Consider the following 15,839-nt stretch of genomic DNA (forward strand, 5'->3'; position numbering starts at 1 on the left):
ATGAACAAAATGTGAAAAAGGCTCATCTGAAACTTCAGAAGAAACATTAGTAGTATTTCTTTTCTTTCTTTCTCTCTATTATATATATAATTGTCATTTTTTTAAGCATCTCACTTATGCATGTTGGCTGGCCTGGAACTCACAGAGATGTTCTGCCTCTGCCTCCTGAGTGCTGAGATTAAATGGGTTCACCACTATGCTTAACTATATTTATTATTAAGGTAAGTTATTAAAGTGAGACAGTGCTCACTTACAAAATAGGAAGCCCCTCATGTCTCCCCCATTAAAATAGGTAGAAATGAACATAATAAGAAGAGGATTCAAAGAAATAGGTGTACAAGTATAAAGATTCTTTTTCTTTAATGTGCAAAGAATTTTTGAGAAATTAGAAAGTGTGTGTGTGTGTACACATGTGCACATGCGTGTTCAGTTAATTTTGCTTTTTGTTTTCTACTCTTATATTTTTAGATCTAATTCAAGACTGGTCTAGTGATAATGCTCCAGACATTTTCTCATTTGTTCCATACACATGGAATTTTAAAATCATGTTTCATCAGTTTGAGATGATTTGGGCTGCCAATCAACATAACTGGATCGACTGTTCCACTAAACAACAGGAGAATGGTAAGAGTGCTAGAAGCTCGGCTCATCCACTCATTAAGATGTGCCAACAAAAATAGTGTTCAAGTTCAGTGGGTTCCCTTCCTCCCTCCTGTCCTCTGTCCCAGAAGTCAGATGTGTCCTTGTAGTCTGTCTGTCCCTTAAGCCAAACATTTGATAGCCTGTGGTGATCGAGCAATCAGGCCTTTGCAGAAAAAGTAAGCTCCCTTCTAGCCACAAGATAGATTTTTGTTCCTGTTAGTGTCTGCCTCCTCAGTAGGTAAGTCAGGTCACATTATGTAATTGGCACAAAGGTTGCCTACCTGCAAAAACTTACGACTCAGAAATCCCTTTTTTTCTTAGTATTGAAAGCTCTTCTCTTCACCCCATTGTCCGTATCCATCCCCATCCAGTGTTACACATGGTGAGTATCTCTCCTATGTCAGGTTCTTCTTCAGGGCCACACCAATTGAAGATCTCCTACAGGGTTAGCTCACATTAGTGCCTTTCCTTGATAATGCTTCTCTCTTCATTCACTTATAACAACTAGAGTTGATTTTCTGTGTTATCTTAGAATACTTGAGAATTGGCTTAGATTTTCATGCTTCCGTACAGTTAATCTTATTTATGTGTATATTTACTGTAGTTTTCCCATTTCAATTTTGTTGACAATAAAGCAGATGTACTTTCTCTGTTTACAGTGTATCTGGCAGCCTGTGGAGAAACACTGAACATTGACTTTTCTTTGCCTTTTACGGACTTTGTTCCAGCTACGTGCAATACCAGATTCTCCTTAAGAGTAGGTACAGTTGGTCCTGCTGTTTGTCCGTCCATCCCACAGGTTACTAGTAAGTTTAACTCCCAGGGCTTCTGTGGGCTCCTGCCCACCTGTTTCTCCCTGAGCGCGTAGCCTCTCCAGGGACCAGGAGCTTTAGCATTAGTTACCTCCTCTGTCCTTCTTGTTAACAGCCCCCAAGAAATTGCCCTAAAATACAAACTATTGTCTTAGAAATCATTTGTGATCTCTTTTATCTTTTTGTAATTGTTGGTAGAGCCCCTTCTACCAGAAATGTGCTATAAACAAATTTTTTGTTTCCTTCTATTTGATTCCTAGTTAAACCATAAATTCAGAGAACAGCCATAAGTCCTTTTTTTTAGTTTATCTAAAAGGCAGCAATTATGTACTTTTAAGTTCAAAATTTTTGTGACATATCTAATATTAATGTATGGGTAAGCATTAGCAATCACAATACTATTTGAATTATAGTAGTAAAAACAACAGTAATGATAGGATCAGTTAATACCTATTAACCCTTTATAAATGAACCGGCTGCTGTTCTGAGTGATGTATGCATAGTAACTCATTTAGTTTTAACAAAGCCTTTTGATGTAGTTACCTGCATTTGTATCTTAGCAAACTGAGATGTATTCGGGCATGATCCTATAATTTTAGTATTCAGGTTCTTAGAGGCAGGAAGATGATAAGTAAAGAATTTGAGCTACATTGACCTATAGAAGAGAGGATGCATAAAAATTGGGGAACAGGTTATGTAAAATTTCATGCAGCTAGTGAGTTGCCTAGTTGGATTTTGAACCTTGACAATGTAGCTTAGGGTGTAGCATTCTTTAACCACCCTATTCTACTGTGTTATCTGCTGAGAAACTAGACATTAAAATGAGAGACGAATACGGGACCCATAAGAAAAAGTGACATTCAACTAAGGTCAAGTTGAGAAATCGTAGAGCATATTCTACCTGATCCTATATTAGAGAAGTTTTGATTTTCTTAAATTGACTGTGATCTAGAAACAACCATCAAAAATAGTCATCGAATTGCTATTTGGAAATTCTGCATTGCTTTCTGTAATATCTGTTCTATATTTTTCTAGAATAATTTAATTTTAGTTATTGTTAAATCTTATTCCTGGTATTTATCTGGCTTTTCAGTGTAAATATGTTATTTAAAATTTATCACTTGATTTTCAGTTCCTTTTCAAGGTTATATAGGTAGATTTAAGTGTATATAGTATGCTAACATATTTATGTACTGATTATTCTTATAAATTATTTTTTAGGGAGAAGATGTTGATCTTCATTTATTTCTACCAGATTGCCACCCTAGTAAATATTCATTATTTATGCTGGTAAAGAATTGTCACCCAAACAAGATGGTTCCTGAAACTGGTATTCCTGCCGAGTGTCAGAGTGGCCAGAAAACAGTTAAACCAAAGTGGCGCAACGTTACTCAGGAAAAGTAAGGGCATAGCATAGTGGTCTGAGGATTTTATGCTCATAGGTAGAGAAATTCCTTTCAACAAATAAGCTTTGTCTGTACCTAGTGTCCTATAGAAGTAAAGGTTAAGTGTCTGAACAGATGTTGCTGTTGTTTGTATTTTGAAGGGCTGGTTGGGTTGAATGCTGGACTGTCCCAAGTGTCATGCTCACCATTGATTATACCTGGCATCCAATTTATCCACAAAAAGCAGATGAACAGCTAAAACAGTCATGTAAGTGTTTGGAATAGCATTCGTGTTTTCAAATAGCTGCTGTTTTAATGATACTTTATTGAAGATGCAAAAGATAAAATTAATTGACATATGTGTATTTTCAAATACCTACGAATTTGTAGCCTTTAAGTATTTTGAAATAATTATAGGTAATTTTAATTGAGCATTTACTCTGTATCAAAGCTGAATCAAGCAGTTTTCTTACTGATATTATGCCTTTGATCCTTATTAGTTCTCTGTGACATGGATAATATAATTATGCTTAATTATATACTTTTAGAGTTACAGAGATATATTTTTCAAAGCAAAAGTAGCAAAGATGAACTATAAAATATAGTGTGTTATATAGTATATTTATGATGATTAATTGAGTGAAATGTTAGTTTTTAATAGACCTTCACAACTATCAGGCAGTTTTTAGATTATCAAAGATAATGTGTTGCCTTCCTGAGTATAGAGAAAGAATTCAGGAGTTCAGTGATTTTTATCTTTGTATTTTCTAGTTTGTTATGTTTCTAAGGACAGTTTTTATAGCTATTCACACTTATAGTATTTAATAATGTCACACATATGTAAATGACTATTTATATGAAGACAAATTTAATTTAATGCCTAAATAGAGTTGGTGCCTGTTGTGACCTGCATTTCTATTTCAGGGACTTAGAATGTTATGTGTAGTGGGAGCTTTTCATCGAGTCTTTTCCCAAATTCTAATTTATGCTTTCTTTATTGTTGGTCTTTGCTTTCTTCATTATTGGTCTTTTAGTTTTTTTTTTTTTTTTTGCTATTGTTGTTGTTAAATATTGCAGATACTGTATTATGATTATTTGATTTTATATAAATGCAGTGAAATTATATGTAACTTCTTTGAAGACCTTCTAAACAGTTACTTTATTTTTTCCTGGCACACTAATCTTTTCACCTTTATCTATTTACTCCAGTGTCAGAAATGGAAGAAACAATGCTATCTGTATTAAGGCCAGCCCAGAAGGCATCAGAGAGAGTTGTTTCTTCTCCATCTATGTCACCACGCCCTCCTGTTGATCCCTCAGAGCTTCCACCCGACAAACTTCATGTAGAGATGGAACTCTCCCCAGACTCTCAAATAACTCTCTATGGACCGCTGCTAAATGCCTTCTTATGTATCAAGGTATTATTGTAGGAAAAACTTACATTTTTAAACATATGCTAAGCAGTGATAATAGAAAATTAGCGCCATAAGGAATATCTAGTTGGATGATTTAAATAGTTGTTTATCTATTTTATATATACAATTGGATTCTATTCTACCGCCATCCACCCAATGATCAGATTTTTTTAAGAAAATAATTTTTTTGTTTTTCTCTCTCTAACTCCTTTCCCTCCCTAGATCCTCCCTACCTCCTTACAAACCCAACTTTACATGTTTTTTCCCTCTATCTTTTTCAAAAGAAAAAAACCAACAACAAATAAACAAAAGTAGTAACAAAAGAAAAACCACAAATAAAAGAAACACAGCTGATTCTGTTGTATAAATTCATCACATTTTAATTATTCATATAACACTTTATGGATATCTAGGCTGTTCCAATTTCTGGTTATTATTAATAGAGCAGCCATGGCCATGAGTGAACAAGTATCTCTGTAGTAGGATGTTGAGCTCTTTGGGTATATGCCCAAGAGTTGTTTAGCCTGATCTTGAGGTAGATATATTCCCAGCTCCCTGAATAACCACCGTATTGATTCCCATAGTGGGTCTACAAGTTTGCACTCCACCAACAAAGGATGAGTGTTTCCCTCAGTCCATATCTTTGCCAGCATAAGCTGTCATTTGCTTTATTCATTTTGGTCATTCTGACTGGGGTAAGATGAAATCTCAAATAGATTTAATTTGTATTTCCTTGATGGCTAAGAATGTTGAAAATGTTTAAAGTGTTTCTCAGCCATTTGTGTTTCATCATTTGAGAACTTGCTGTTTAGTCCTATACCTCATTTTTAAATTGAGTTTTCTTGATTTTCAGCTTTTATACTTCTTTATAATCTAGATACTAAGCCTTTATCAGATGTTCAATTGGTAAAGACCTTTTCCCTCTCTGTAAGCTGGTGCTTTGTCTGAGTGATTGTGTCCTTTGCCGTACAGAAGCCTTTCAGTTTCGTGTGGTTCCATTTATTCATTGTTGGTCTCGTTGACTGTGCTATCCGTGTCTTGTTCAGGAAGTCTTTTCCTATGCCAGTGAGTTCATTCTAACCTCACTTTCTCTTCTATTAGATTCAGGGTATATGGCCTTATGTTGAGAGCCTTAATTTACTTGGAGTTGAGTTTTGTGCAGTGTGATTGACATGGATATATTTGCATTCTTCTACATGCAGACATCCAGTTAGTAGTAGTTGCTAGAGGAATAGATGCTAAAGGAAGAAATCAAAGAAGACAGAGCTATGGATAAATTTTAATTGTTATAATTTATATAACAGAAGTAACACTTAATATTTGAGTATAATTAGCAAAGATTTCTTATAAGCTATACCTTACAAATAAAAACTGATTTATCTCAGAGTCATCCAAATTATTTTCAACAAATTAAGTTTTAAGTGGATGTGGACCATATTTTTGAATGAAGCATGAATTCATGTCTGCTTCCTTTTGGCCTAACATTTCCACTTATGTTGATTAGCTGCATAATAGGCTAGCACTTCCAGGTTAGTGCCTGAAGTATGGGTAGTCACTTATATTCCAGGGGTTGTTTCTGGAAAAATATTTGAGAACTGACTGTCCTAGAGATATTTTTACTCTTTTTATATTCAGATTATATTTTTAAAATGCCTCCTGTAAGTCATCATCAAGTCTTACTAATTTATTAATTATTTCTAATAAATGCTATAGTCCATTAGATCTCTTGCATAGCAAACAGCCTTGCTTATGGTTAGAGCAGTTTTGTGACACCAGTTCTATGAACTCCATGAAACTGTTTTCTTAGGAGTTTGCAATCTTGCTTTTATTTTTCTGTTAGATGTAAACTGTATCTGACTAAACAGGGATTCTTTTCAACAGCAGTAGATTACTTGTGACAAAGATTTCTTTGTGGATATGATTTTATAGTGCTATCCCCTTTCAGTTTTACCAGTGCAGGGATTTAATTATTGAAAGCATAGTTGAGTAGGAATTTCTTATATGACTTTTTCTAGGAAGACATAATGACTCCAGATATAGAGGGCATCATCAGACTGAAGAAAAGATTGCATAAAACTCTGGCTTGGTGAGCCAGTGGGCTTACTGGGGTTACTCAGTAGAAGCATGAGGAACCTTTACAGTAGCTTCACAACTATGATGTCTCCCCTCAAGCAGTTTCAATGGTGAAAAGCTGCATCGCTCAAGTCTCACTACCGCACTGTCCTGCATTCTGTAGCACCCTCCTGAACCACTGCAGCTGGAGCAGGATCTTAGGCGAGGGTCTTGTAACACCCTCCACCCTTCCACCATGGAATGTTAGGAGCCTCATCACCATCACCACAGGCATAGCTATGACATGTACTCTGCTTATTTGGTTACTGTGGCTGTAAGCCAAGATCTCTTGTCGGTCATCACAGCCACTCTGTTTCATGAGTGCGTGCCCAAAAAAGTAGCTGCACAGTTTCCTGACACATTACATCTAGTCAGAAAGGAAAACGAGATGAATGCTAGTGCTCTTGAATGTTCATAGGGTGGTGTCACCCACATCCAGGGTAGTTCTTTTCCACACAGTTAAACTTTCCTAGAAATAACCCAAAAGTATATACTTTTATGGTATTTATAAATTTCATCGGGTTGAAATGAGGTTAACCATCACAGGAGTCTTCCAAAATTACAGCTCAATGAGCTGCTAAGGAAGCAGTGAGACCATGAGGTAACTTCTGAGATGCCTTAAGATCTGAGTGTAGCTGATGAGATAAAACCATAGGTGCCACAGACTAAGCAGAGAGTTAAGATTAAAAACAACAAAACTATCACGGGTATTTATAGTCCTATCAGTGAAATGCCTATAAAATTATTGGTTTACCTGTGGGAAATGAGTGAGTCAGTATATATTTTTGCCTCAAATATATTGTGTTGCTTTTTAAACATTTTTATTTGAAATATTTTTAGGTCAGGGAATATTTCTATGTAGGTAATCTTTGTAGCAAATGTTAATTGTGCTGACATTCTTGACTCTCTTCTGGTGAGAAGTTTCAGCCAGTCTCCAGGATGATGGGTTCTTCTTTCTACTCCAAAAATTTGCCCTGTTGCTATATGATGTTTTGATGTAATTCTTTTTTTGTGGTACCAAAAGTTTGTCTTGCACTGAAAAAAGTTTTAAAATCTGAATGATCTAATAACCTAGAGCTTCTATGAAATATTTAAAACAAGTTATAAAATATATGACTTGATATCAAATATGTAAAAAAATTAGGCAAAAGTTTGTCTAGTTTAGTGAATTCAGCGCTTCTTTTTGTAATTCATTAAATTTCTGACTTGTGAACTACAAAACAGAGTACCATGCTGGTAAGAGGATGATGTTCTGTCTTAAGTATCCTTACCTTCTGTTCTGTTGCTATCTTATCCATGATAGAACTTTAAAACTTTTCAGGGTAGGCATTATCTATCTATCTTGGTATAATTTATGCCAAGTTCACATATATAGATGAAAAGTATAAAGATTCATTTAATTTATAAATAATATACAAAACAAATCTCTCTATACTTGGTTGTTTTTGAAAAAGGGATGTCAAATCCACAAAAAACCCTGGTCCTAGCTTTATCACCATGATAAGGAACTCTAAGAAGAACACAGGGTGTGCATGCTTTATAGTCTCTGAAGCTACTTTATAGAGTAGGAGATATAGAGTTGGCTGACACAACTATATGAACCCAAAGTAATTTCAGTCATTGAAACCTCACTTCTATAAGTGCTGTGTCATTAAAAAAATACATAAATAAATAAGCAGAAGCTTCAAGTCATTCTGTTAAGACAAATGGTTGTATAATAGCACTATTAACACACTTAGCTCTGTTTACGCTTTCATTTTCATTAGTGAGGAAGACAGTCTTGTTCTTTATAGTCATGTCATATGTTAGTGGTAGCAATTAGTCACTTGGATGAAAGTTTTATGTAATACATATGTTCCTTATTTAAAATAGTTTTAATGGTCTTAGGTAGAAATCACTCCTACTGTTGATTTTGTTCTTGTTCTTTGTTTTGGCAGGAGAGGGACTTTTGTTTGTTTTGTTTGTTTGTTTGTTCTTGTGAGAAAAGGTCTTTTGTACTCCAGGTTGGCTTGAAACTAGTCTTGTAGCTTAAGCTGGCTTTTTACTCATAGCAATCCTCCTGCCGTCCTCTCCTTGGTACTTAGATTACTGTCTGAACCAAAATTGCTGACTTCCTCTTTCTCTCTTTTTTTGAAATTAATATCTGTCCCTTTCCTTTCATCCCTCTAAACCTTCCCAGAACCCCTCCTTGTTCTTTAAAATTCATAGCCTCATTTTATTGTTATTGTATGCACACACACGCGCACACACACACTCCTATACATACACATATACATTCCTAAATATAACCAATTGGTGTACTCTTCCCTGGAAAAGACAATTTCTTCTGCTCTCAGCATTTCTCAGTACTTCCAGTTCTATGTGGAGTTTTGCAGCCTCATGGGCTTTTCCTGTCTACTTTTGCAGGTCTGTTGGTATCATCCCTGTTTAGCTCATGTTCAGGCAGTCGTGTTGGTAAAACATTGAGTGTGGATATAGTCTCACAACAAACTTCCTGATCTTCTGGTTCTTACAGTATTTCTGTCCCCCTTCTGCAATATTCCCTTAGCCATTAAGTGTGGGAGCGTTTTGCAGATGTGTTTATTGGGACTAGGCTCCACATCTCTGCATTTTGATCACTTGTAGTTTTCTGTAGTGGTTACCATCTGTTGCAGAGCCCAGTTTCCTTGATGGAAGTTGAAGACTGCACTTATATATGGGAATAAGGGTGAATATTTAGATTGTTAGGGATTATGCTGGTTTAGTAATGGTTATAGATTACCTTCTAATATCCATGACTTAACAGCTCTGAATAATTAGCTAGGTTTCCAGTACTAGGCATAATTTCTTCTTCTTGGGCAGGTTTTAAATCCAGGTCAGTAGCTATTGGTTACCACTAAGGCATGCATGCTACTGCTGAACCCTTAGAACTACTGTGCCATGCTGGTGCTTCTTAGGGTCCATTGGTGGCATCACTGAGTAGGATGGTTGGTTGGTTGGTTTGTAGGAAAGTAAGGCTCAGCTGTTTGGGCTAGAAAATTGTTTATAGATAAAAGGACCTGAAGGACTTTTATCTATTTTATACTTGTCTGGACTCCATACCTGCTGCCATATACCTACTGAGCTTGACTCCAAGACTGGGCTGGTGTGTGCTTTGAGAACAGAAAACTAATGCTTTAAATTTTTTAAGTTTGAACAGTAAACACATTTGTCTTTATAAATTTAATATTATAGAGCCTGGGGAAATTATAGTGCAAGCATAAGCACCTGAATGGAGTCCTGAGCACCCACATAAGAAGTCATGTGTGATTGTGTGTGGGTTCTGGAAACACACTGGCCAACCAGCCTAGTTGAATGGCGATCCTGCAGTAAGACTGTTCTCAAAGAGTAAGGATAGCAGCAATGGAAGACACTCAGTACCATCCCCTAGCCTCTGCATGTGCCTGCACCAAATATTCATATACTACACATATCTAGAACACATGCATACCCATGAAATTTAATGTTGGAATTAAGATACAACAGTGTTTATTTTTTATTCATGCTTTTTATCCTGTTTTACAAGGACAGTGATCAAGGTTTTAGATTGTATCTGGGCTATTTATAGGTGGACAGGACTAGAGAAAAGAGAAAAGAGGGAAAGTTACTGGTTGAGTCAATAGTAGTAGGATTTTCATTAGTCTTTCTATTAATTATATAAGCCAGAAGAATATCCTTTCCTAGGAGAACGTTCTATGGCCTGACATTTATAACCTAATCATAAAATAAATTTGTCAGTAACCAGCAGTACAAAATATGCCAAAATACCAACTTGGTTCTCATACTTAACAATATAACTAACAATGGTGATACTTAACAGATTTTTTTCATACTCACAGATCAAATAGCTAAAATGAAAGTTTATAGTCAATGGGAAAAGAGAACTTCAATCAAAACTAAATTTGTTTAAGACAGTAAATTTTATTTACAAATATAAGGAAATCAGAATTATAATACTTTAAATACTTGGATATAAAATAAAAGTCAATGAACTATGTGAAAGAAATTTGATAATTGTTAAATTATGCTTTATTTTATTAATAATATAAGCTGTATTCTAAGAGCTTTTGAATATTTCTGATAAATATTCTAACTGGAATATGTAATTATATATTTATCTAATTGGACTTAGCCAAGTTAGTTCTCAGTGAATGGATCTACTTTACTCTGAAAACTTCCCTGGGATTATCTTATAATTTTGAGAAGCAAAGACTGAAAACCATTGAACCCTTCAGACCTTCAGAGGTATCTTTGAGGACCTAAATATTTGTAAATTGTCTAGGAGCTTTACTATATTGCATATTTTAATACAGAATATTTATTTACAAAGAGAAATGTACTTTTTCATATGGCTTAAGTAGACCTGATACATTTAGCTAAATACCGCAGGTTAGCGAGATGTCTAACAATGGGCTCAGAGACTCATCTCTTATTAATGGTAGCTTGTTTTAAATCTTACAGGAAAACTACTTTGGAGAAGATGACATGTACATGGACTTTGAAGAGGTAATTTCAAGCCCTGTCCTGTCACTGTCAACATCCTCCAGTTCTGGGTGGACCGCTGTTGGAATGGACAATGACAAAAGGGAAAATGAAAGTTCAGCCAAGTCAATCCATCCACTTGCCTTGCGGCCCTGGGATATCACTGTACTTGTTAATTTGTATAAGGTTCATGGGCGCCTTCCTGTGGTAAGTGTGATACATATATATTATGATATTTGTCTAGCATAGGAAGGTGTATATCTTAGAACTTTACAATTTCTTTTTTTAACTTTTTTTTTTAAATTTACTTTTTAATTTATTCACTTTACCTCCCACTCACTGCCTACCTCCTGATCACCCCCTCACACAATTCTTCCCCCTTCCACCCCTCTCCTTCTCCTCTGAGCAGGTTGGGGACCCCCTGGGTATCCCACCACCCTAGCACTTCAAGTCTCTGTGAGTCTAGGCACTTCCTCTCGCACTAGAGCCAGACAAGACAGCCCAGCTAGAAGAACATATCCCACATATAGGCCACAGCTTTTGGGATATCCCCTTGTCCAGTTGTTTGGGGCACACATGAAGACCAAGCTACACATCTGCTACATATGTGCAGGGAGGCCTAGGTCCAGCCTGTGTATGTTCTTTGGTTGGTGGTCCAGTCTCTGAGAGCCCCAAGGGTCCAGGTTAGTTGATTCTGTTGGTCTTTGGGGGCCCGCAGTCCTTCTTCCTATGCTTCCATAAGAGTCCCTAAGCTCCAGCCACTGTTTGGCTCTGGGTGTTTGCATCTGTGTGAGTCAGTTGGTGGGTGGAGCTTTTCAGAGAACAAACATGCTATATTCCTGTGTGCAAACATAACAGAATATGTGGTATTTGTCTATGGGATGGGTCTCAAGTTGGGCCAATTGGTTGGTTATTGCCTCTGTCTCTGCTCCATCTGCATTCCTTGTAGACAGGGTAAGTTTTATGTTGAAAGTTTTGTGGGAGGGTTGGTGTCCCTATTGTTCCATTGGGTACCTGCCTAGTCAGAGGAGCTAGACTCCCCAGGCTCTATAACACCAATGCTGTGAGTTTCAGCTAAAGATACCCCCATTGATTTTTTGGTGCCTCCTTTATCCCAGGTCTCCATTTCTTCTTGGAGATGCCCCCTACCAGTCCCCACCCCCAATCAGTTGCAGATTCATTCTCATGGTCATCCGGCTATCTTCCCTGCCCCTTCCCACACCCTACCCTGAGACCCCAAATTCCCTTCCTGATCTCTCTCACCCAATTCCCTCCCTCCATCTGCCTTCCATGACCATTCCATTCCCCCTTCCAAGTGAGATTCAAACATCCTTGCTTTTGCCTCTTTCCTGTCCAGCCTTCTTCAGTCTGTGGAGTGTAACATAGATATTTTGTAGTTTATGGTTAATATCCACTTATAAGTGAATTCAAACTATGCATGTCCTTTTGGGACTGGGTTACCTCACTCAGGTTGATATTTTCTTGTTCCATTTGCCTGCAGATTTCATGATGTTCTTGTTTTTAATAGATGAATAGCATTTGATTGTATAGATGTACCACATTTTCTTTATCTATTCTTCAGTTGAGGGACACCTAGATTATTTCTAGTTTCTGGCTATTATGAATAAAGTTTCTATGAATATAAATTGAACAAATGTCCTTGTGGGATGGTGGAGCACCTTTTGTATCTATGCCCAGGGGTGGTATAGATGGGTCTTGAGGTAGAACTATTCCCAGTTTTCTGAGAAACCTCCAACTTGATTTCCACAGTAGTTGTATAAGTTTGACCTTCCACCAGCAATGGAGGAGTGGTCCCCTTGCTTCACATCCTCACCTTACATTTTTTAACTTTTATCGTGAGACCACGAACCAGTTTGGAGTATTCTGGAAAAAAGGAAAGGAAAGAAAGAAAGAGGTTCAGGTTTGACCTTAAAGGTTGAATTGTGTAATAGGTTTGGATTTAGGATTTATTTTGGTTCTGCTTCAGTTTGAAGCCTGTCCTTGAGCCTGTTGAGGCCGATCTGACCTGACACGGGAAGCCAGGAACTTCAGACCCATACAAGGAGAGGGGACTCTGGTGCATTATGTTGCAGTCTGACTCCAGGTCATGTATGCCACTAGTGCATAGCAGAGGTCACCTCTAGTTCTTCTGTTGTTCAAAAGGGGACAGAATAATTTTTTCGTTCATTTGCACTATTACTCTCTTTGAAGAATCAAAATCTCTTAATCATGATAATTGTGATTTCTGAACTTTGTGTTTTGATGGTGGTGTTTTGTTAACTCTAGCACGGAACCACTGATGGTCCTGAGTGCCCAACAGCATTTTTGGAGAGACTATGTTTTGAAATGAAAAAGGGATTCAGAGAGACCATGCTGCAACTTGTCCTGTCACCCCTGAATGTGTTTGTCAGTGATAATTATCAGGTAATGTCAAATGACATATGATAAAGATTTAAGATATTTATCATCAATATATATGTTGTCAAAATAATGTAGCTTCCATGTGTTATTCTTTTTTAAAATAGATTTTAATTTCACTGTACCACTGTTTTTTATATATGTGGACATACAATAGCTGTTTGTAGAGTTAATCATTTGTTTGTTAGTGCTAGTCCTTATTTCTGTGATCCTAATTATGTTTTACTTTTTTTTTTACTTTTAGAAATGGAATGAAATCGTTTGACTTTCTGATATGTTTATGTATGTTCTGGAATGATTTCTGTTAACTAGTACCATAAAATACACATGTCAATGATTTAATTCCCAGTTACCTAATAACCTTAGACAATGTCTGGAAAGTTCCCTCACCATACTTTTTGGGACTCTTTTGGAAGAGAACTAGTGACTCTAACCAAATGAAGGCACTACAATTATATTTTAAATGTCAAACAGCTTCTGTTGCTACCTGTTACTACAAGTGTGTGTGATGTCAAAATACAATTGGAGCTTAATGTAAGCCAAATACATGAAAATAAAAATGTATATCTCCAGACCAGTAGTAGATGATCACTTTCAATGGATCATGCAGTAACTGATGACTTTATTTTGAAAAAGGATAGCCATTTTTACCTTTTGTTTTAACCACAGCTGATTATATTTTTATCTGTAGACTTTTAATTTATGCGAACCAGTGTCATTTAAAGGATCCAGGCTTGCTTTGAACTTGAAATTTTTTGTCTCAGCCTGTTGAGTGCTGGAATTCTAGGCATGAGTCAACATTATGGCTAGTTTGTAAATTTTATTTTATTTTTTTAAGTTCAAGTTTTTTCTTTGTCTTTATTGAAAATAGATTTTTCTTTCATACAACACATCCTGACCACGTTTCCCCTCCTTTTACTTCTCCCAGCTCCCCCAAGTCTACCCAAGATCCACTCCCCCTCCATTTTGTCTTCAAAGAAGAGTAGGCCTCCAAGAAAAAACAGCAAACAGGGCAAAACAAGATAGAATAAGAAAAGGTAAAAGCCTTCCTATAGAGGCTGGACAAGGAAACCCAAAAGGAGAAAGAGAGCTCTAAGAGGAGGCAATGAGTCAGAGAAACACCTGTTCCCACACTCAGGAGTCCCATAAAAAACACCAAGCTAATAGCCATAAGATACACTTGGAGGACCTGGCACAGACCCATGCAGGCCCCATTTTTGCCACTTTAGTCTCTGTGAACCCATATGAGACCTGCTTAGTTGACTTGGAAGGCCATTTTCTTTTGGTGTCTGTCATTCCCTCTGAATCCTATACTCTTTCCTCCCTCTCTTCCAAGGAATATTTTCCCTGATCACCAAGGGTACCCAACGGAGCCATACAATTTAGATTCTCTATCTGCATAATGTTTGGTTCTGGGTCTCTGTACTTGGCTCCTATTGGCTATTGGAGGAAGCCTCTCTGATGATTACTGGACAGGGCACCAAGCTATGAGGATAGCAGATTGACTATTAGTAATTATTTCATTGAATTTTTCTCCAGTTGTATTGGGTTCTACCCGAGGTCTATGAGCTATACATGGTCCAGGTCCTGGCCAGCCAGGCAGTGTAGGGCATGGGCTCTTTCATGGCATGAACCTAAAGTTTAACCAAACATACATTGGCCACTCCCCACAAGTTCTGTGCTACCAGTGCCCCAGCACATCTTGCAGCAGGACAGATTATAGGTGCAAGGTTTTGTGGTTGGTTGGTGTCCAGGTTTCTCTTTCTATGACATGTAGAGTATCTTCTTGTGCCAAAGAGTTGAGAATGTAGGCTCAGTGCTTGTAACAGCTCTGCCTCTTTACACTCACTAAGCTGCACAGATGTTGCCCTCATCAGTGAGGCTCCTGCTGTCAGTTTTCAGAAAGTGACCTTCTGTCCTAGCATCTGCCTGGGTTGTTTTGGGATCTTCATGGGACGTCTTTGGCTAATATACAACTGAATGTAACTCAGTTCCATTACCAGCAGCCTTGCCTGATATAAAGAAGATGACCAATTCAGACTCTGTGTCCTCCAAGCCTAGAGGACCTCCCTAGGGTTAGTTACCCCCACTGCATTAGGTTTCCACTAATTTATACAATTTTATTTTTTGTATTTGTCTATCTGATGTCATGATCATAACAGTTGAAATCAGTAATAGTTGCTAGACAATGTTCTTATTTTCCTTTTTGAAATGTTCAGTTTGAGATAATTATAGATCTTTACGAAATAACTAAAATTTTAGAAAAGGCTTTTGAATATACCAGTCCAAATCCTTTTATAGGATAAGACTTATATATTACAGTTTAGATTCAGACTGCACGTTGACATGTATGGTGTGTGTTCATAGTTCAGCATCATTTTTATTTTTTTTTAATTTTTAATATTTTTTATTACGTATTTTCCTCAATTACATTTCCAATGCTATCCCAAAAGTCCCCCATACCCCCCACCCCCACTTCCCTACCCACCCATTCCCATTCTTTTAGCCCTGGCATTCCCCTGTATTGGGGCATATAAAGTTTGCAAGTCCAATGG

At 37.0% G+C, this 15,839-nt stretch overlaps 1 protein-coding gene across 11 annotated transcripts in view; it reads left to right on the top strand.

The window, feature by feature from the left end:
- Kiaa1109 (KIAA1109 ortholog) overlaps window positions 1–15,839 on the top strand; it is a 191,668-nt gene that overhangs the window by 51,205 nt on the left and 124,624 nt on the right. For all 11 annotated transcript variants that reach the window (XM_029475239.1, XM_021157454.2, XM_029475245.1 and 8 more), the window contains exons 16-22: window positions 469–624; window positions 1,302–1,399; window positions 2,676–2,854; window positions 3,001–3,107; window positions 4,049–4,257; window positions 10,846–11,073; window positions 13,153–13,290. In XM_029475239.1, the coding sequence (XP_029331099.1) occupies window positions 469–624; window positions 1,302–1,399; window positions 2,676–2,854; window positions 3,001–3,107; window positions 4,049–4,257; window positions 10,846–11,073; window positions 13,153–13,290 (1,115 nt within the window). The remainder of the gene's footprint in view (window positions 1–468; window positions 625–1,301; window positions 1,400–2,675; window positions 2,855–3,000; window positions 3,108–4,048; window positions 4,258–10,845; window positions 11,074–13,152; window positions 13,291–15,839) is intronic.

Source organism: Mus caroli, chromosome 3 (assembly GCF_900094665.2).
Source record: "Mus caroli chromosome 3, CAROLI_EIJ_v1.1, whole genome shotgun sequence".
NCBI lineage: Eukaryota > Metazoa > Chordata > Mammalia > Rodentia > Muridae > Mus > Mus caroli.